We start from the raw sequence: 19,169 nt of genomic DNA, 5'->3' as shown, positions 1-19,169 counted from the left end.
TATCGCCAACAATATAACAATGTTTAAAGTGATTTCTACCTGAGGTCCAGGACCTGTGAACATAATGCATCCGTACATGCAATATGTATGGGACAAGCCCACTTCCAGTCAGACTGGGTGATTTGATGGACAAGAAAGAACACGGGGTTTCAACTGCTGTAGATTTTGGATCAAAGATTGATTAGCCTGTGAGTTTTCAGAGCTTAGTGTGCCGCCTTCACAGTGAAGAGCTTGTCACTACTTGTACCTTAGGTAGGGAGGAGAAAGAGTGCTAGGCGAGGCCCTGGTCCACAGGCACTAAGAGACATCTGTCCACTTTACATAATGAAGGACAGAAGGCAAATACACGGGGCTGGGGGTGCAGCTCAGTGGCAGAGCACCTGCTTACTGTGCTCAAGGGGTTCCATCCCCAGCACCACAAAGCAATGTAATGAAAAAAGCAAAACTATTCAACAGTCCAACCTCCTATCCCCAGTCACAATTTCTGACATGTTATTCTCAGGCTAGTGGGCAGGGGTATTATAAATCTAACATTTTGGTTGTTTTATATGTCCATGATCATTTCAAGCGTCTTCCTGCCAAGTGTTGGCCAGGAGTTTGTTTTATTTTTCCGTAAGTGAAACATAACTTTTAAATACTGTTCATACAATTTCCACTCAAGGCGCAAGCTAACCACATGATGGTCCCAACCAGCCCTAATGCAGTGAAGGAGCTGAGCCACTCTTTCCCATCCCTTTGCTCAAGAGGATGGAGAACCAGCCCTTCCTTACCCGTTAGTCAGAAATCTCTACCCAGAAACCAGAGGTTTGATTTCTATTATTTATAAACTCGTTTGAGACATTTAGCTCTTGATGACAAACTGCCAGAGGAGGAGTGGGCATGAATAGGATGGTAATGATTTAAAATTGCCATAAAGACAATTAAAAAAAAAAAAAAGAATTTGACAGAGTGTGGGTGAGACTTGCTTTTTTTTTTTTTTAATATTTATCTATTCACGTCTGGCAGGGGATGGAGATGAAGGGTAGAAAAGAAAGGAGCCTGAAAAGCCAAACAATAGGCCAGTTGCAGGCCTGACTGGCATCCTAAAGCAGCCTGCCCTGCCCTGCCCTGCCCTGCCCTGCCCTGTCCTGTCCTGCTCTACCTTCCCCTCCCCCAAACCTGGCAGTCGGTGGTTGTGATTTCAAAACAAGTAACTACTGGACCCCTACTTCCTGGACCCTGAACCCAGAATGGCCTTCTCTGCTTCTCCCTAGGGTGCAGAAGGGGAAGAGAGGAGACACAAGAGAAAGAAAAGGTGGGCATCAAACATGAACTAGATGGTAGCACATCCTCGGAGACAGTGGCCTCCCCAAAGCTTTGGGACAACATAAATACCAAACCCTGGGTCCCCAGGTGTCAGTCTCCCATCCTCTGCATCTGCCCTGCCAGTCAGTCCCATTGCACTCAGCCAGGCAGGCGCATCCTGTGAATCTGGACCCCAGTGCACTCAGCTGGGCAAGCGCACAACCCCCGTGGATCCCACAGGGCGGTGGCCAGGGAGGCCCTCTGAGAAGGCTGCACCAGCAGGCATCACGGACCCAGGGAAGCCCCATGTCCGTGTGCAGGCCCATCTCCACAGCTCAGTGTGACAGACCCTGCAGAGCCGCAGGTGTATCCATCGTCCGCTCCTGCGCGGGCGCAGCCACTCCCAGGCTGAAGCTGAGCTCGCCGTCATTCTGTAGCTCCAGCACCCTGGGGATCCGCCTGCCGCAAGCCCACCCTGCTCCTTCTTTGGTGCCCTACCTCGCATGCGGCGGGCTCGCATCCATCCCCTGATGCCCCCAGCACGGCTGGGCGGCGCTCCTCGGCTCCGGGATCCGCTTCCTTGGCTCACTGCTACTCGGCTGCGTGGCGCTTCCCGCGCATCCCGCAGCTCCGGACAAAGGCCCTAGATCCGCGTCCCCGCGGCCGGCGCTGCAGTCAGAGTCAAGTCCAGAGCCCGCGGGAGGCTGGAAGATGTGTGAGCTCCCAGCAGTGAGCGCTGACAAAGGGCCGAGCGAGTGCGCAGCGCCCCCTCCAGAGCCCGGCTCGCTGCAGCGTCCCCGCCCGCGCCCTGCAGCAGTCTGGGCCCAAGGCAGGACCTGTACCTCAGGAGAACCCCCAGCAAGACACGCTCCGCTCCCAGTTTAGAAAGGTCTTACATTTGGTGTATGTTCTGTTTTTATCTAGTGTTTCAGAAGGACATCTTGCCTTTGGGATGTAACTTTCAGTGTTTCTAGCTAGTGAGAACTGGATGACTGAATTCCAAACCAGAGACAGATCTCGATTCTAATTCTGACCCCATCTTCAACTAGGCTGGGGCCTATCTCCTACAACCTACACTCCCTCTGCCTCCTCTGGCCCCTTGCACCTCCCTACCCCCTCCTCCCTGTGGAGACCCCAGCAGCTGAGTAGGGAGCCACCTTCAGAACTGCCACTACCCAGCCTTATGACCTTGAGGACCCCACCCGTGAGCCTGTCTGCTGAAAAGTGACCTGAATCTACTGGATCTGTCACCTTTGGGCCTTTTCTAATGCTTGTGAAGGACTCTTCGAGACTTAGCCCTTGGAAAATAGGATGTCATAAGCAGCCAGGGCCTTATGCCTCTATGCTGCTCCCCTCCACCTCCCCCTTAAATGTTAGTCACTCCCCAAGCTCTACATGCCTATCGAAATGTTCAGCCTCCTACAGCTTCTGATGTCAACAGACCAGGGCAGTCCTGCTCTTTTGACATTCCTGACAGCAACCTTCTGGATTCCAACACAGTTAGGCAGTACCCAAATCTCTGAAAGTGGCCCAGGAATGAACACGTGTCGTGTGTGTGTGTGTGTGTGTGTGTGTGTGTGTGTGTGTGTGTGTGTGCACTTAGGTACATGAATGTATAGAGACCAGAAGTTGGCCTCAGGTGTTTCTATCACATTTCGTTTTGTTTTAAAGCACCTTTCAATTTGGAAATTGCTGTCTTGGCTAGGCTGAGTGGCCATCCAGTAGCACCAATGTGGAAACACATGCTGCCATGCTTGGCTTTTATATCAATGCTGGGGGTCAGGACTCAGCAAGCATCTTACCTCCTTCCTGTCCTCGTGAGCTTTGACATAGTCTAGAGCAGTGTCTCAACCTTCCTAATGCTGCAACCCTTTAATACAGTTCTTCATTTTGTGGTGACCCCAAACATAAAATCATTTTGTTGCTACTTTATAATTATAATTTGCTGCTGTTATGAATCGTAATGTAAATATCTGGCATATGACCCCCATGCAGGTTGCAACCCACAGGTTGAGAACCACTGGTCTAGAGTCATCTGAGAGGAAAGTCTCAATTGAAGGATTTCCCAGATCAGGTTGGCCTGTGGGCATGTCTATCTTGATTGTTAGTTGATGTGGGAAGGCCTGGCCTACTTGGCCTATATAAGAAAGCTGGCTAAGCACCAGCCTGAATGAACCAGCCAGCAACATTTCTCCATGGTTTCTCCTTCAAGTTCTTGCCTGAGTTCCTCCCTGACTTTTCTCATAGATTGTGACCTGGAAGTGTAGGTCAAATAAGCTTTTCCCTACCCAAGTTGCTTTTGCACATGGTCCTTATCATAGCAATACATTGAAATGGAACTTTCACCAAGCTATGTCCTTGGCCCACGAATGTTTTAAACAAGTACTCTGATTATTTCTTTGCATACAGTCTTGTGAGAATGGCCATTCTAGGGCTAGGACCATGGCCAGGTGGTAGGTACGTGCTTGATACACATGCGGTCCGAGCACTCAGTGGCAGAGCTGTGGGGTGGCCATTGAATGCTAACATGAACAGCCTCTCCACAAATGCTGCTGCTGACCCAATGTGGAAACACGCACCATAACCCCAGAACAGCCCGAAGCCATAGGGCTCAGATGCCAGGATCACTGTTTCTCTGCAGTTCTCCCTACACCCATACATGTTCCTGATCCCGCACCTCTTCTACCTCCACAGCTTCTCAGGCATTTTCATGCCTTCTTCAGATGCAGTCACGGTCTCTCTCTCTCTCTCTCTCTCTCTCTCTCTCTCTCTCTCCCTCTCCCTCTCCCTCTCCCTCTCCACTCAAATCTGACAACAGAACAATCCACAAGAGTGAATTCTCTCCTCTCTGGTACCTATGTCCAAAGCTCCACAACCAAAAAATATGAATTAGCATGCTCTGTCAGAACTCCAGGGCATGCTAGAGACACTGAAGGGGTTAGCAGCCTGGGATCAGCCACACACAGGTGATTTTAAAGAACCTGTTCTGGCCCCTGAAGCTAGAAATGCTACTCCTACCCCTGCCTAAACAGATGCTCACAGGCTTCACTCTGGACACTGCCTCCCAGGAATGTTGCTGATCTTGCACAGCCCTTTCTGACCCTATCTCTAAATCACCCAAATGCCATTACTGCCAGCCCTGGGAATTCCACTCCCCAGATGCTCTCTGAAGGCAAGAAGAGGAGCACTATACTTAACCAAAGCAAAGCTGGCAAGGCCACAACCTACATCCTGAGCCCTCTGGAAGAATACTTCACACTAAAGAGCCTTGAGAGCTGCCAGCAAGTGTGCTCAGTCAGGGTACCCAGGCAGTATTCTGGAACTGTATGTAGTCACCCCTTTGAATAACCAGGGCTGAAACCTAAGAATCCTGTGGTCAAATAAAAGCTGGCTCACCTTTAGCAAGTGAGCCAGTAGGTAAGAGTGCTTGCTTTGCAAACATGAGGACTTGAGTTAGAGTTCCCGGTGCCCAGCATTAAAGAGTGGAGACAGGAAGACTTGTTGGGGGCTCACACTACAGAGTCTGCCTACTGCACATGAAGCCCAGAGTTTGCTCTCCAGCACCACATAAGCTAGATGTGATGGCACAAGTCTGTAATGCTGGTGTTCAAGTAGTAAAGGAAGGCTACCAGAAGTTCAAGGCCAACCAGGGCTGCATGAGATCCTGTCTACAAACAGTCACCTCTTTCAAACATCAGTGGATATTAAATTCTTAAGAAAAAAAAATTATGAAATCCTAGAATATGCCTCACAAAAATAGTGCAACTTACAAACTGACTCAGCCATCATCCCTGATGGAAGCCACAAGCCCAATGAATAAAAATCTCAAATATGCAGCATGGTCTTTGTTCACAGAAGTGGCATGCTCTTGGTTAGTTATTGGTTAGCTAAAAGACCAAACAGTGTTGGGCATGGCAGCATGTATCTGAAATCTCAAAACTCAGCTTGGACTACACTGTAAGACCTCCTCACAAACAACACCATGAATCAAAACAAAAACCAACAACAAAAACAGAAAAAAAAGTCTTGTTCCTTTTTCTGAAGAAAATTTAGGACCTGTTATCCTTAGAAAACAAGGATCTCAACCATATACATCTATTGTAATGCTGCTGAGCATTGCAGGCTCCTGTCTGACCCAGACCCAAAGAACTAGAAGAATGGCATGAAAATGTCAGAACAAGCCACCTAACAAGGGCCAATAAGATCTGAACATGAGTTCAAGTCTCACTTTGGTACCCTGTATTTACCAACAATAGCACCTGGGGAGCATGGTGCTGGTTAGGTTAGGCAGGTGGGGAGATCCCAGGAGGGGGTGCTCTTCCCTCTCTTTCAGGCTCACTCATGCCTAACTACTCCTCCAGGACAACAGGAATTGTCCTCGACAGTGACTTGCAGGAGGGCATTATTTTTATTTTCTGTGTGTGACTATTTGCCTGCATGTTATGTATGTGTATGCAGCGCCTGTGGAGACCGTGAGAAGGCATCAGATCTCCTGGAACTGGAGTTACATGTGGTTGTGAAACACCATGCGGGTCTTGGAAACTGAACCCAGGTCCTCTGGGACAGAAGCCAGCACTCTAACCACTGAGCCACCTCTCCAGCTCCAAGAGAAAGTTTTTACTTCATGTGGCCATACTAGGAACACCTAGGCTAAGCATGGACTCAGAAAGTCTTTAGAAAGCCAATCAGAATGGAGGCCATGGCCAGCTGGATAGACAGCTGGCCTAAGACACCTTTAGGGCAGAGCACTGGCTCTTCCTACAGAGCTGAGCTTCCCATGGCTTGGTAGAGTAAGCAAAGACTATATTAAATTGATACTAACCTGCCAAGTACTGTGCCAGACACATTACATCACCCAAATCTCCCTGTTAGTCTCTATACAAAACAGATACAATTATTCTTTCTGTTCTACCTGTAGAACAACTAGGGAGCAGAGGTTCAGTTGCTTGCTCGAGGTTATGCAGCTAGAAAATGACAAGTGTTTAAACCTCAGCAGTCTGCCTCCAGGTTTAACTTTAACTGCCATTTAGCTGCTTCCCAATCTACCTCTGCACCCCCGCAAGTCAGTGAGCAGTGTGTTGGTGGCAGTAGGTTGGGCTCAGTCAATGACAAGCCTTTCTTATTTCAGCAATATTTGCTACAGGGTATGGACTAAATGGTCTATAGCACAGACAAAAACTGGCACAAACAAAAACAAAATGACCAACCAATACCACCTAAAGAGGCATTGGAAACTATATATTTCTTTTTCTGGAAACCATAAGGATCTAGAAAGCCTTTTGATATGTTTAATAAGGACATAAAAGGAATAAGCTACAGGGGCTAGAGAGATGGCTCAACAGTTAAAAGTATTTGCTCCTCTTCCAGAAGACCCAAGTTTAGATTTCAGCACTCTCTTTGAAAAGCCAAAAGCAGCCTGCAATCCTACCACAGGGATATCTGGCACCCTCTTCTGGTCTCTGTGGGCACTGTACATACACACACACATACATACATACACACACCTTCATTGTGGGCTGTGTGGCTCAGGAGGAAGTCCCTCTCCCCATGTGCCTATTGATTAACTGGGGAGCACAAGCATCTCCGGGCAAGCAAACTCCTTTTCTACATCATCTCATTTTAATAATACATGAAAATCACACATTTTCATTTTACATGAAAAACATCCATCTCAGTAACGTTTTTTTACTTTTCACCTTCTACATGACTATTTCAGAAGGAACCTTTCATCAGCCTCCTGCTGAATGAAGTAACTCCTAGTCACAGGTGCCGTACTCTGATGACAGGTGTACAGTGGCTCCCTGTGGTCACCAAATGCCCACGGCCCCTCCTCTTCTGTCTTCAAGCCACTCGCACAGCTGGTAGGCTGGGTAGCACTTCCCAAGAGCTCTCTAGCCGACGACACATGAGGGTCAGAGGGTCTGCTACTGTGGGTCTGCTCCTCAGGGCCTTGTTTCTAGAGACCACAGTGATTGTCAGACAGTATAGCATGTCAGTCAGAGATGTTAAGGTTAACATCAGCACATTCTAAGCCCCTAAAGCTCAAGGGTTCATTTCATGGATAAGAATAGTGCTCAGGCTGAGAGAAGAGCCCCATCAGGTCATGCTGTTCTCTAACCTCTAACGCTGTGCAATGGCAAAGCTCATTTAGGGCCATGTATGGACAGAACCCATGGTTTGTAAGAAATGCAGCACTTCAGTTATGCAGTTAACACACAAGGGAGGGTTAGTCTTGTTGGCATATGCCTGTTGTCCTGGCATGACAGAGGCTGAGGCAGAGAAATCACATGAGGCTAGTCTGTCTCAAAACAAGACAAAACGTGAAACTAAACACACCAGTAAAACTTAAGACAGACACCTGTGTGTGCCTGTCTTAGGGCTTCTGTTGCTACATGATAAAATACCGCAATCAAAGGCAACTGGGAGAGTAAAGTGTCTGTAACTCTCAAGCCACACTCCCTCACTGAGGGAATTCAGGACAGGAACTGGAACAGAAGCCACGGAGGATCATTGCCCAACCGGCTGCTTTCTTCTGTACCCCTGGGAATGCCTGCCCAGGGATGGGGGACAGAAAGCACTACTCCCAGTGGGCTGAGTCCTCCCACATCAGTCATCACTCAAGACTATGTCCCACAGACTTGCCTACAGTCTGACCCTATGGAAGCATTTTCTTAACTGATAATCCTCCTCTCAGATGACTCCAGCTCTGTCGTTGACCAAAAACTATCCAGTACAGTGCACAAACGCTATGACTGTGCTTCCACCATTGTGACCAAGATAATAACCCACTCCCACAGTGTCAAAACATCTTCCTTCCCAGCAGATACCTGAGAAGGGCTTGTGGACCCCCAAAAACTCCCCCACAAAACCTTCTAATGCTACTACACTTGAGTTTCTATAATGTTCCTCCCACTTATAAGCTTCCCCTCTTCTGCACTTAGAAATTGCCTCCGCTTGATCTGTCTGCTTTCTTTAGTCCCCTGACCCCCTTCTTTCCATCCTCAGACTACTAGGATAGATGGATTTGAAGTTTGCTTGAGCTCAAATACTTACTGACAGTGCCCCCTCCACCTCTCAAGAGCTGACTTGTAGCCTTTCCACCTTCCAAGTGCTGGGCATGGCTTCTCCCCCACTGGAGCCTCCCCAGTCTTCAATGCCCTCTATCCCCAAATGCTTCCCTTAGTAACAGATCCACTTTCAGGCCTGTCTGCAAAACAGACCTTGAACCTTCCAGAACTGCCTGCTGCTTACAGGGAGATTCTGAGAAGACTGACCCCTCTGATGTTAGTGACATTCTGGTTTGTCGTAGTTTATAAAGCATGGTCAGCAGATTCTCACATTGCTCCATTCTGTCCTGTCTAGGGCTAATCTGGCAGAAAAAAACCACTACAGAGATGGGGCCCCCTTCTCCTGGCGTTCTGGCTATCAAGGTCCTTAAACATCCAGCCATTGGTAGCAGATGTCTTAGTCAGTCTCAAGGAGGCCACAGATCAGGGTTCAAAGCCAGTCCTGACACTTTTGTCTAAGTGCCTGTGATCTGTATTTTGATTTCCTCCAAAGTGGAGATCAAATGTTAACTCTTTTCTGTAAATTGCCTAGCATGGTACCTGGCATGTAGAAATGGCTCAGAAAATGGTCACCACCACTAAATTACTTTTTTTTTTTGAGACAAGATCTCCTCCTGTAGTATAGAAAGGCTTTGAACTCATAACAGTCCCCCTGCCTCAGTCTTCCAGGTATAAGAGCCCACAGCCAGCTTTAAGTTCTCAAATATTTACCTCTGAGGCCTTTGCTCCTTCCAGAACACAGCTGAGCACCCGTATGTATTCTGATGCCCCTTTAAGGATGTCAACTTTACTGGGCTTCCTGTTCTGGGGCAGAAATGGCACCAGAGCCTTCAGCTTGGTAAAACCTCGGTTGAGATTTTTTATCTAGAAAACAAAGACACAGGGATACACTGATACATTAATTTGTGCAGACATTTCCCCAAACCACAAAAGAGGGTGGCGAGGATGCACCTACTGTACGCACTTCCAATGAAAATTGAAAATACATATCTAGTGGCCTTGAAATCAACTGTTATTTTTCTAGTGCATACTGGCAAAAGCACCCTTCTCCATTCTTAGCCTTCCCCCAACTTCTGTTAAGGCTTCTGTCCGGCTCGGTCCTTTCCGCACAGCATTTCCGGATGTTCATTTGTGAGGGGCGTGGCTAAGAGGTTCAGGAAGAAGTACTAGGCCTAAAGATGCGCTTCACTCTCCCCCTCAGTTCCTGCCGCAGAGTCGCTTTTGTTATAGGCAGTCCCAAAGCTGAGCAAAGGAGCCCAAACCTTGACTTCTTAGAGGCCAGGTTTTCCCTGAGACACTAAAACCTACCAGCAGAGGCTGCTCTACCCTCAGCCCACCCTAAAGCCCAGTTCTGCTTTGGGGATGATTAAGAGACATTGTTTTGACCCTAGCTTATCGTCTCTTCAGGACTGGCTGCAATGTCCTCTTCTGTGGCCTAGCAAGGCTGCTCTTCCCTCGTGAGAGGAGTCTTCCCCTGCTAGTGGACTTGGAAAGGGGCAGGTAGAAGAGGATGGAGGGAGGGTGGGATTGGGAGGGAATGAGAGAGGGGGCTACCGCTGGGATACAAAGTAAATAACCTGTGATTAATATATTAAAAAAAAAAAAGACTTTTTTTTTTTTTTTTTACCACTTACAGGGTTTTTGGGGGTGGGTGGTGCCAGAGAGATGGCTGCTTGGGTCAAAGTACTTGCCAAAAAACCTGGCAGCCTAACTTTGATACCCAAACCCCTTATAAGACTGAAGGAGAGAAGAAGCCATGCCGCGAAACTGTCCTCTGACCTCCACACTCCACAGACATACTCCTCCGTAAGAACATCAAGCAACCTTTAAGTAGCTTCCGAGATTAAGATCATGCATTGCTCTTGCAGAAGGCCTGAGTTCCGTTTCCAGAACTCCAGCTCCAGGGCTTTGTCCCAGCCCCTGAACTCGGGTGCACATATTCACATGAGACACACACAGACACACAATTTAAAATATATTTTTTAAATAGTAACTTGGGCTGGGGAGATGGCTTAGCAGTTAAGAGTACTTGTTCTTGCAGATGACGTGGGTTCAATTCCCAGCACCCACATGACAGCTCACAACTGTCTGTAGTTCCGGTTCCAGAGACTCTGACACCCTCCCTTCTGACTTCCTTGGGTACCAGTGACATACATGTGCACATACAGGTATGCAGGCAAGAAGACGCTCACACAAAATATAAGCAGATGAATCTTTACATTAAAAAAAAAAAATGAGTAGGTAACAGTAACTTCCATGAGAGGCCCCCACCCACTCTTTGTGGTCGGGTGCACCAGGCAGGAAAAAGAACTCTGGGGATCCCTTTAGAACCCACAGACGTGAAGACGTGAAGTTGGCAAGGGGCTCTCCTCTGCCCGCTCTGCCCGCTCTGCCCGCGCTGGACCTGCACTATCCAGGAGGGGCAGCAGGTGAGAGAGCCACTCCCATGGCCCTTAACACACTGCTGCATGTAGGTGCCGAGTAACAAGGCCACTGGGGACCCGGGTCCAGCCTCGCAAAGGCGAAGTCACCCAGGAGTGACACCGAGGGAATGCACAGGCGGCGGGTTCCTTGAGCTCCCGCTAACATGGCGGTGGGAGTAAGGCGGCCCTGAACCCTCACCCGCTCGCGCTCTTTGGCGTTGGCCAAGCGCCTGCGCTCCAGCACCAGGTGCAGGTCGTCAGTGGTGGAGTAGCCTCCTGAGGGCAGCCGCTTGAGCCTGCAGATGGCAGCAAGCCGGGGCAGGGGCCCCAGCTGGGCCTGCAGCAGTTCCTCCAGCAGCTCGGCCTGTGGGGCGACCAGGAAGGGCTCTGGGGATGCAGGTGACGTGTCCATGGTGGCACGACAAGGCCACGGGCGGGCGAGGGCCTTACACCTGCAGCGCCTCAGGTGCTCTGGGGCACGCGGAAGGCACGTGAGGGCGGGGCCGGCGCGCAGAGGCCGATGGGCGAGGGCCTTAGCCCTGGCACCCTTCGCACCTGGGTGTGTGAGGCGGGCCGCGCCGAGGGGGCGGAGCCTTGGTGGGAGGGGCCTGTCGAGGGCCTGGGCTGCCAGAGGGGCGGCGCTCACGTTATGGTCAAAAGGCTGTACACCTGTCGCACCTCCTTGAGCTGCAGGAAGAGGGGCCAGGACTGGGCGGCAGGGACCAGGTGGAGGGCACAAAGCCCCTAGAGAGGCCATGATGAAAGGGTCTTAAACTCTTAGCCCACAAGGCCTGAATGCAGGCTGGAAAGGACCAGGCGGGCACGCCGAAGTCTGCAATCAAACAAACAGGCTTTATACGCCTGAACCTGGACAGTTGGCTCCGAATTCCCTCTCTGGAGCCTACCTGGTGGAAGGCAAGACTTGACTCCCAAGAATTCTTTGACCTTCTTTCATGTGCTGAGGAGAATGCACCCACAAACGTACACACACAGACAACATAAATAAATGAAAAGAAGAAGGAAAAAAAAAAAAACGGCCTATTACCCGCCATTCCTTGAGCTTTGGGAGAGTATGTGGAAGAGCAAGGGTGAGTGACAGAGCACATGGAGAGCCACAGTCTACAGGCCTTATACCTGGTTCACCAGGGAGCACGAGGCAGGGCTCAGGAAGGATCGGATTTGTAGGGGGACCCTAGGAGGGACACGGCCTGTGAAGGGTCAGTCCTGGGTGGAGGCTTATCAGCCTCAAGAAGATAGTGGTAAGGGCCTTAACCTGCCTCATCTGGGCAGCAGCAGCGCCCCTGACAATTGGCTCTTCGGAAGACTCTATAGGAGGATCCCTCTATTGGGAGTGGTGAGGGTTCGGAGGCAGGGGAGGGTGGTCCTGGGGCTCAGGATCAGGACTGGTCAAGAAATGCAGCACAGAATTGGTGGAGGAGCGATGGAGAAACTGGCTGAGGACAGAACACTGAACACTTCCAATCTTCCAACCATCCCCACCCCTACAATGATGTTCACGGGTCAGGAAAGCTGGTAAGCGTGTAGAGGCCCTTGCCATGCAAGCCTGATGCCCTTCGGTCAGTTCCCAAGCCCATATTAAGCTGGATGAAAGAGAACCAACTCCAAACATGTCCTCTGACCTGAAAACAGGAGCCTGTAAATAAACATGCATGGGCATGGGCACACACGGCCATAGACAGCCACACACAAAAGCACACACACACACACACAAGCACATGTGCATGAATGCTCACACCTGTAAAGGCCCTTACCTGCACACACACTCAGATATCACACACAAATGCAGAAACCGCATGTGGGTGCAAAAACATGTATACACATACGTTCAAACAGGCATGGGTTTCTTTTGTTTTGTTTTGTTTTGTTTTGTTCTAATGGTGTGACTAGTTCCTCCAGTGTGTCTTCCCTTGCCCTGGGAAACCAGACCTGGGTGTCATTTCATGTTAACTGTGGGATCTATGGCTTCTCCTTTGTTTTGGATTTCCATCACCATGTGTGGGACCCCAACAGATGTCCAGTCATGTCCTGACTTTAAGGAATTTAAAGGAGATTTAAGAAATCTCTGGATGAGGAGGTTGGGGGACCCAGAATGCCAACAGCTCAAACCATGTGATGGCCAGTGTTATAGCCCAGCCCGCTGCTGCCATCAAGCTACCTGTGTCACAGGGCAGACAGGGAACAGACACTCAAGAGTAAGTGACAAGCATGTCACCTCCCCCAGTCAGCTGAGGATCTCTGTTTCCTCAGATGGCTCCAGTCAGTCTGTGGAGAGCTTCATCCCTCTGTTCCCTCTAAATCTCTGTCAACGATTGAAGGGGAAGTGGCTGGAGAGAGCAGAGCACTGACCCTGTCTTGTGACCAATAAGGGGTCTTCTACAGCCTGCACCTTCTCCTATCTATCCAGTGCCTTTTTGGCTTCTTGAAGCTTCCATTATAACTGTGACTCCTTGCTACTCTGGAATGTGAGCACCCTAAATCTTTAGCTCTGGCCTAAACAGAACATCAATATCACTGCTTTTCAAAGCTCAGTAAAACCAAGGCAGGAAAATCACCAAATATCTGAGGCCAGCCTGACTTATGTAGAAATCCCACCCCCCACCCCCGCCAAAAAAAGGCATGATTGTCTATTCAGAAATACCAATATGCTTCACCCCTCAGAGACTAATGCCATTTACTATGCTCATAGGAAAATGGCGGCGGCTCGGCAGGGAGGAGAAACAGCTCCATGGTCACCTGCGTTAAGGAAAGCACCTGCGAGGTTCTTTGCACTTGTTGGTGGGAAAGCAACAGCATCTCTGGAGGTGCCTCCTCTCCTCTCTAGAATGGACTTTGTGAGACAGGGTCTCACTATTAGCCCAAACAGGTATATTACTGCCTCTCTTCCTGAGTACCAGGACTTCAAGTGCGAGCTAGCATAGCCAGCAAACCTTTGCTTTTTATCTTCTGGATGAGTGATCTAATTGGCTTGGGCATGAGTGAAAAGTATAAAGATATTACCCACCTTTAGCCCTAAAACATCATGAATCCAGGACATAATTTCCTCCCTCATCACTGAATTTCCTTATCCCATGTGCCTTCAGACACTGTTTAAGTTCATCCCAGACCTAATAAGCTCCTGGAACAAAGTGGCCTCCCGTGTTCCCCTTCCTTCTCAGGCCCTCTGCCTGCTACCCTGGGTCTGCAGTGCTCACAGAACGAGGACCATTGTGCTTTGTCTGGTGCAAGCCTGGAACAGCTGAAGGCTGAGGGGAAAGTCCATGTACACTTGATTAAAAACCCCACGTCCCCCCCCCCCCTTTTGCCTGCCCTGGGCTTCTCACCTTCAGCTTCCTCTAGACCTCCACACTCTCCAGGTCTCCTTCCTGGAGTTGCTCTGCCAGTCCCCCAGTGCTGGGAAATACAGGAGAGACCTGCCTCAAGACTGAGCACACCCAGCAAGACTCATCAACAGGTACAAGTTTCCAGAGTCCTGTGCTTATGGATTTTACATGCAGGTATGTTTGCTCTGCACAAAGGTATGTGCATTCCTGGTGACAGCTGAGGTGGCCATGGGGAGTTAGATCCCTGAGAACTAGAGTACAGAGCAGAGGGAGCCCCCATGTGGATGCTGAGATCCAGACTCCGAGCCTCAGGATTGAGCCCAGTTCTCTTCAGCACCGAGCCTTCCTCAGATCCCCATGCAATGTCTTTACAGTAAGTTGTCTCTGGAGACCACTACAAAGCAGAAGGGTTTCTCCCCCATACCCTGAGCTGTTCATCTAGGAACTCGTATGCTCGATGACATGGGACGCACAGCCCAGTCTAAGTCTACCGATAGACTTAGAACTCTGCCCTGGCCTGCAGCGTGGTGAGCAGAGGACGGGCATGTATCTGCAGGGCCAGCTGTGATATAAGGAGGGATCGCCTCTCTATTCTCTTAGGCCAGACCAGCGAGCAGCAGCAGAGACCATAATAGGGAAGGGTAGACTAGGACATGTGGGGAGAAAGAGGGTCTCTGGGGCAGGGGTGGAGATGGGGATGGGAAGAAAGCATGTGTGAAAAGGACACCTACAGATTCACTTCCTGAACTCACCTGGTCAGAGATGACACAGGGCCAGTGGTAAGAAAACGACATACTGCGGTGATGGGTTGGTCGCTCCCTCCCTTCCCAGTGCCTGAAGAGGAAAAGGCCCTCGGGGACAATGTCCTGCGCAAGTGGTCATTAACCAAGCCGTTTATCATGATTTTTCACATTCCAACAAATAGTACGATTATATTTATATGCACAGATGAAAATGGAGAAAGTCATCATCCTTATCTTATTCCACATTTTAGTAACAATTGTTTGATTTTTCCCCCATTCATTGTGACATCGGTTTTTGGTTTGTCTTATAAAGCTGTTACTATATTGAGATATGTTCTATTCCAAGGATCTCCCAGGCTTTTATCATGAAGGTTTAATGGCTAAAGAAACTCCATTTTATGCTAGGCATCCATCTTGGTTCCTGCTAGCCATTTGTCTCTGACTCCAGTCCCTGGAAGATAAATTCCTGGTAACACTGACTCACTGACCCCCATCCCAACCCCCCCAGAAATGTACAGCCTTGACCATCTATTTCTTATATGACTGTTTGGGGTGTTTGTTTGTTGGCTTCAGTGGCTTGCTTAGGTAGATACCCAAGAATTGTTTTGAGGTGGCTTGACCACTTAATATGGCAGAAGAGAGCAGTTATTTTGCTTGTTTGTATAAATGTTAAAGGTCTTCTTGTGGTTTTCACCTTTAAAATTCTCCCTTCTCACAGCAATCTCAAGTTTGGCTCAGAGATTGCCATCCTGCTAGCAGCTAATCAATAAATCCTTTAATTATAATTGGATTAAGATTTTTGGTCTTTTTCCCGGTGGTCACCAACTCCATAACAAAGGGACACTGAATTTTACCAAAGTTTTGGTGCCTGAACTGAGATGGTCATGTGACTTCTATCCTTGAGCTCACTGCTTTGATGTATTCTGTTCATTGACTTGGGTATACTGAAATTGCATCTCTGGAACACATCCATCTCCATCTTATGTAATTACTGCTTTGATGTTTCCTTCAAATCCATTTTAAAGGATTTTATGATTAATTTTTGCATCTCAGTCCATCAAAAAATCTGGATTTTCTTAGCTCAATATAGAGTGAGCATGTTCTCAAATTAACTTCTCACATTTTGGAAGATTTGAAGTAAAAGATCAATTGGGGCTTTGCGATGCCTGATAGATTTATGCCATATTCGCATATAGGTGGGTATTCACACCGCATCTTCTTGGTGTTTACATACTAACTACTTTCTATAGGACTAGTTCATATGTTAATGTCACTTTGGAACTGCACCTTGGAAATGCTGTGTGCCCAGTGACCCTCCTGACCACATTTGAAACAGAGACCCAGAGGTTCTTGGGCTTTGGGAGGTCAGGGAGCCTGGGTAGTTACTATATCCATTCGCAAGGCCTTCACTGCAACAGGTATTTTTGTTTTTAAACTTTTTCATCTCTCCCATTGTATACCTTGAAGGCCACTGCTAAGACTTCTGCCTGTGGAGTCAGGACTCCTTTCCCTAGACATTTAAGTTTAGTCCTCATCTCAGGGAAACTCTGGAAGAAGGACTTGCTTTCCACTTGGGGTAGCAGGATCCAGATATAATAGAGCCTTTGTAAGGTGCTCGAGGAATTGAGAGGGTTTCATGTTTATCCTGAATGACCTCTTGGAATTTTTCTTTAATAATTTACTGCTTTAAGAGTAGCCTGTGGAGACCCGCCAGGAGGCAAGTTATAAGTTGGTCTGTAGCTAGAATGCCCACCCCCTCAGGAATATTGCAGTTCCATTCAGGATCCTGGTCAGGCAACACCTCAGCCCCGACTGGGTGGGCAGTATTAGTTTAGTGGGTGTGTCTGCACGTGTCCTAGCCTGGTCCCAGAGTTCTCTGCACTCATAAAGAAGAAGGTTGCTCATGAGAATCCTGTAAATGTCATAGAAGGTGAGACTGTAAGACTGGATGGAACTCTTAAATAAAAGTAGAGAGATTAGAGGTGTAAGATCCCAACCCCTCTTTTTTCTGAGATCACTCACCAAGAAAGGAACATGTACCCTGACAATGCCATCTGCCCCAACAACCTCCTGCAAAGAGAGAACTGGGCTGGGTTAGGCCAGGTAGGGTGAGGTAGAGGGAATCCCATCATGGAGGAGGAGTGAGGAGTGGGAGGACTGAGGACTGGTGGGCTGAAAGTGAGTGCCAGGGAGATTTGACTAGGGTAACCTGTCACTGGAAAGGAAGAAGGGGGGACTGGAGGAGCAAGAGGAGGAGGGGCTATGGGCTGAGAACAGTAGGGGTGGGGCTTGCTAGCTGGATGGAAAGTAGTGTTTCAGGCTTCATAGCTAGGAGGAGTTAGGTGAGGGGAGAATAGAGAGAGGGCTCAAAGGGGGATTAAAGAAAGCTGGGACATAGGGAATGGAGATTTTTGCATTTCCCTGATCACTAGCAGTATCTATAAAGGTCCCGAATAATATTAGGTTCTAGGGTGACTTTAGGTGGCCATTTGGATGAATTATCTAAGGGATATTGAGGGAAAATTCTATTGCCAAAACAAATAAATGTACGGCCCTTCAGGTTGAGTGCCAGGTGTAGAGACAGGTTTTCTAAGATGCATCCCAAGAAGGAATGAGAGAATATGGAAGACACCACTCCCATGGATGAGAGAGAGGAGGAAAAAATGTCACTGCAGCCTATTCTGGTGGGCATCCCCAGGACTCAGGGAGAACTGAAAGAGGACCAAGCTATTCATTCAGTTGGCCGTCACCTCACTCAACAGGGCTCCAGAGCTTAGCCTGGGTAAGCCAGAAGAAAGACTGGTACCAGGGCTTACACAGAGACCAAAAGTGAAGACAAAAATTGAGTTCTAGTTCTAGGGTCTGATCCCCAGGAAAGGGTTGGGGAACAGAGTCACAAAAGCCATGAGTGTCTAGAGGAGCTGTGGGATTTACCAGCATCTCTGTAGCACTCATTTTTAAACTCTCTTTTGTTTGGGGTATTCACACCTCTACCTCCCCTCCCCCAACCACCCCCAACCCTAAGTAGGTTAATTGGGAGAAGGGCACAGACCCCTTTACTTCTCCTGGCTGTTTAGGGTCCAAGGGTCTTTGGGGAATATATCAATCTCCATCAATAGCAAATGCAGCCAGCAGTCTTCTCCAGGCCGCTGCACCCCAAAGTGTTTCTCTCCATCTTCTGCTCCAAACTGCCACATCAGTCTCTGATCTCTTCAAACTGCCACCCCCCTCCCACCAACACAGCACACCTCACCACTTTCTGGGCTCTCAGATTTATATCCTCAGATCCTAGACCACGACCCTCTCTGTGCCACATGAGGCTCAAGGTAGGCACTTAACACCTGGCAAAAGCCACACTCCCACACAAGATAATTAATAGCTGTGGACAAACTATAGCCCAACTAAAATCCCATGCTTGGGATCAAAACAAACCCATGTTTACAGACTATAAACCCAAACTTCCACAACACAGCTCTGAAGATGGGGGAAGAGGGCAGGAAGAGGTGCAATAGCCCAGTTGGGCCTAAAGAAACTGCAGGTTTGCAGCTCTAAGGGATGGGGTCAGGTGAAGAGGGCCAGCCATACCCTTAAAGACCACGGCTCATGGTACCTCTGCCTCCTAGAACACCAGAGGCGATTACCACTGGTGGATGGAGTGCTAAGCCATGCGCATGGAAGGCAAGACTTTTGCCAGTGGACTGGAGATGAGGGTCCCAGTGTGGCTCAGACCACTAGGGGGAGCAAGGCACCAGGAGAGCCTATCCAAGTGACAGCAACAGCTCTGCTCTGTGCTAGGTGGCAGGGAAAGGTATCCCTGGCCCTTTCACCCTACAGTGCACAGCTATCATGGCTCCATGTCTGTGACAGCAGTGAAACTAGCTCTCAACAGAAGGGTGGCTTAATACCATTTTTGGCTATTTGGTGGGATTGTTAAAACCATTAACATGTTTACTTCTCATGATGGCAAACCAAACGCGATTCCCAAACAGGAATATGTCTGCAATATTGGTCAGTTAATGGTGTCACTTCTAGTTACACTGACTATAATAAGTGAACTCTGAGGTTTTTATAATAAGAATGGATATGAATATATATGTGTGTATGTGTGTGTATCAAATCATTTGGGGACATGTATGTGCAGTGTTTACTTTTGCTTACTTTATACGTGTGTGGAAGTAAATACTATGAACAATGTACAAAATGTACATCAAGAACGCAGAGACGCGGAGCAGTGCCTGCAGAGCATTGAACTTTTTTCCTTGTCTGAGAAATGAAGTTCTCCAAGTGGGAGCGCCACCTAGGATAGATAAA

At 48.6% G+C, this 19,169-nt stretch overlaps 2 protein-coding genes across 2 annotated transcripts in view; both read right to left on the bottom strand.

Annotated features, from left to right (window-relative positions):
• Positions 1–2,095, bottom strand: part of Add2 (adducin 2) — a 98,728-nt gene extending 96,633 nt beyond the window's left edge. Inside the window, exon 1 of the mRNA XM_021634518.2 lies at positions 1,783–2,095. The gene's annotated coding sequence lies outside the window, so the exon portion shown is untranslated. The remainder of the gene's footprint in view (positions 1–1,782) is intronic.
• Figla (folliculogenesis specific bHLH transcription factor) lies at positions 1,928–11,186 on the bottom strand. The gene is made up of 4 exons (XM_021634554.2): positions 10,974–11,186; positions 9,063–9,215; positions 7,008–7,240; positions 1,928–2,102 (listed from the first exon to the last, which is right to left on the bottom strand). Exons 1-4 carry the CDS (start codon positions 11,184–11,186, stop codon positions 1,928–1,930), a joined length of 774 nt encoding a protein of 257 aa, XP_021490229.1.
• Between the last annotated feature and the right edge of the window lie 7,983 nt (positions 11,187–19,169).

This window comes from Meriones unguiculatus, chromosome 5 (assembly GCF_030254825.1).
Source record: "Meriones unguiculatus strain TT.TT164.6M chromosome 5, Bangor_MerUng_6.1, whole genome shotgun sequence".
Lineage (NCBI taxonomy): Eukaryota > Metazoa > Chordata > Mammalia > Rodentia > Muridae > Meriones > Meriones unguiculatus.
The sequence above is the reverse complement of the archived record's forward strand: the minus strand, read 5'-3'. Positions and strand labels throughout refer to the sequence as shown.

Coding starts and splice junctions, on each gene's coding strand:
- Figla (XM_021634554.2), bottom strand. CDS start 11,186: ATGGACACGTCACCTGCATCCCCAGAGCCCTTCCTGGTCGCCCCACAG. Junction 7,241..9,062: donor AAGGAGCAAAGGCCTCAGAG/GTAAATATTTGA, acceptor TGTGGTCTCTAG/AAACAAGGCCCTGAGGAGCA. Junction 2,103..7,007: donor CAGCAGGAGGCTGATGAAAG/GTTCCTTCTGAA, acceptor CCTTGGGCCCAG/ACTGCTGCAGGGCGCGGGCG.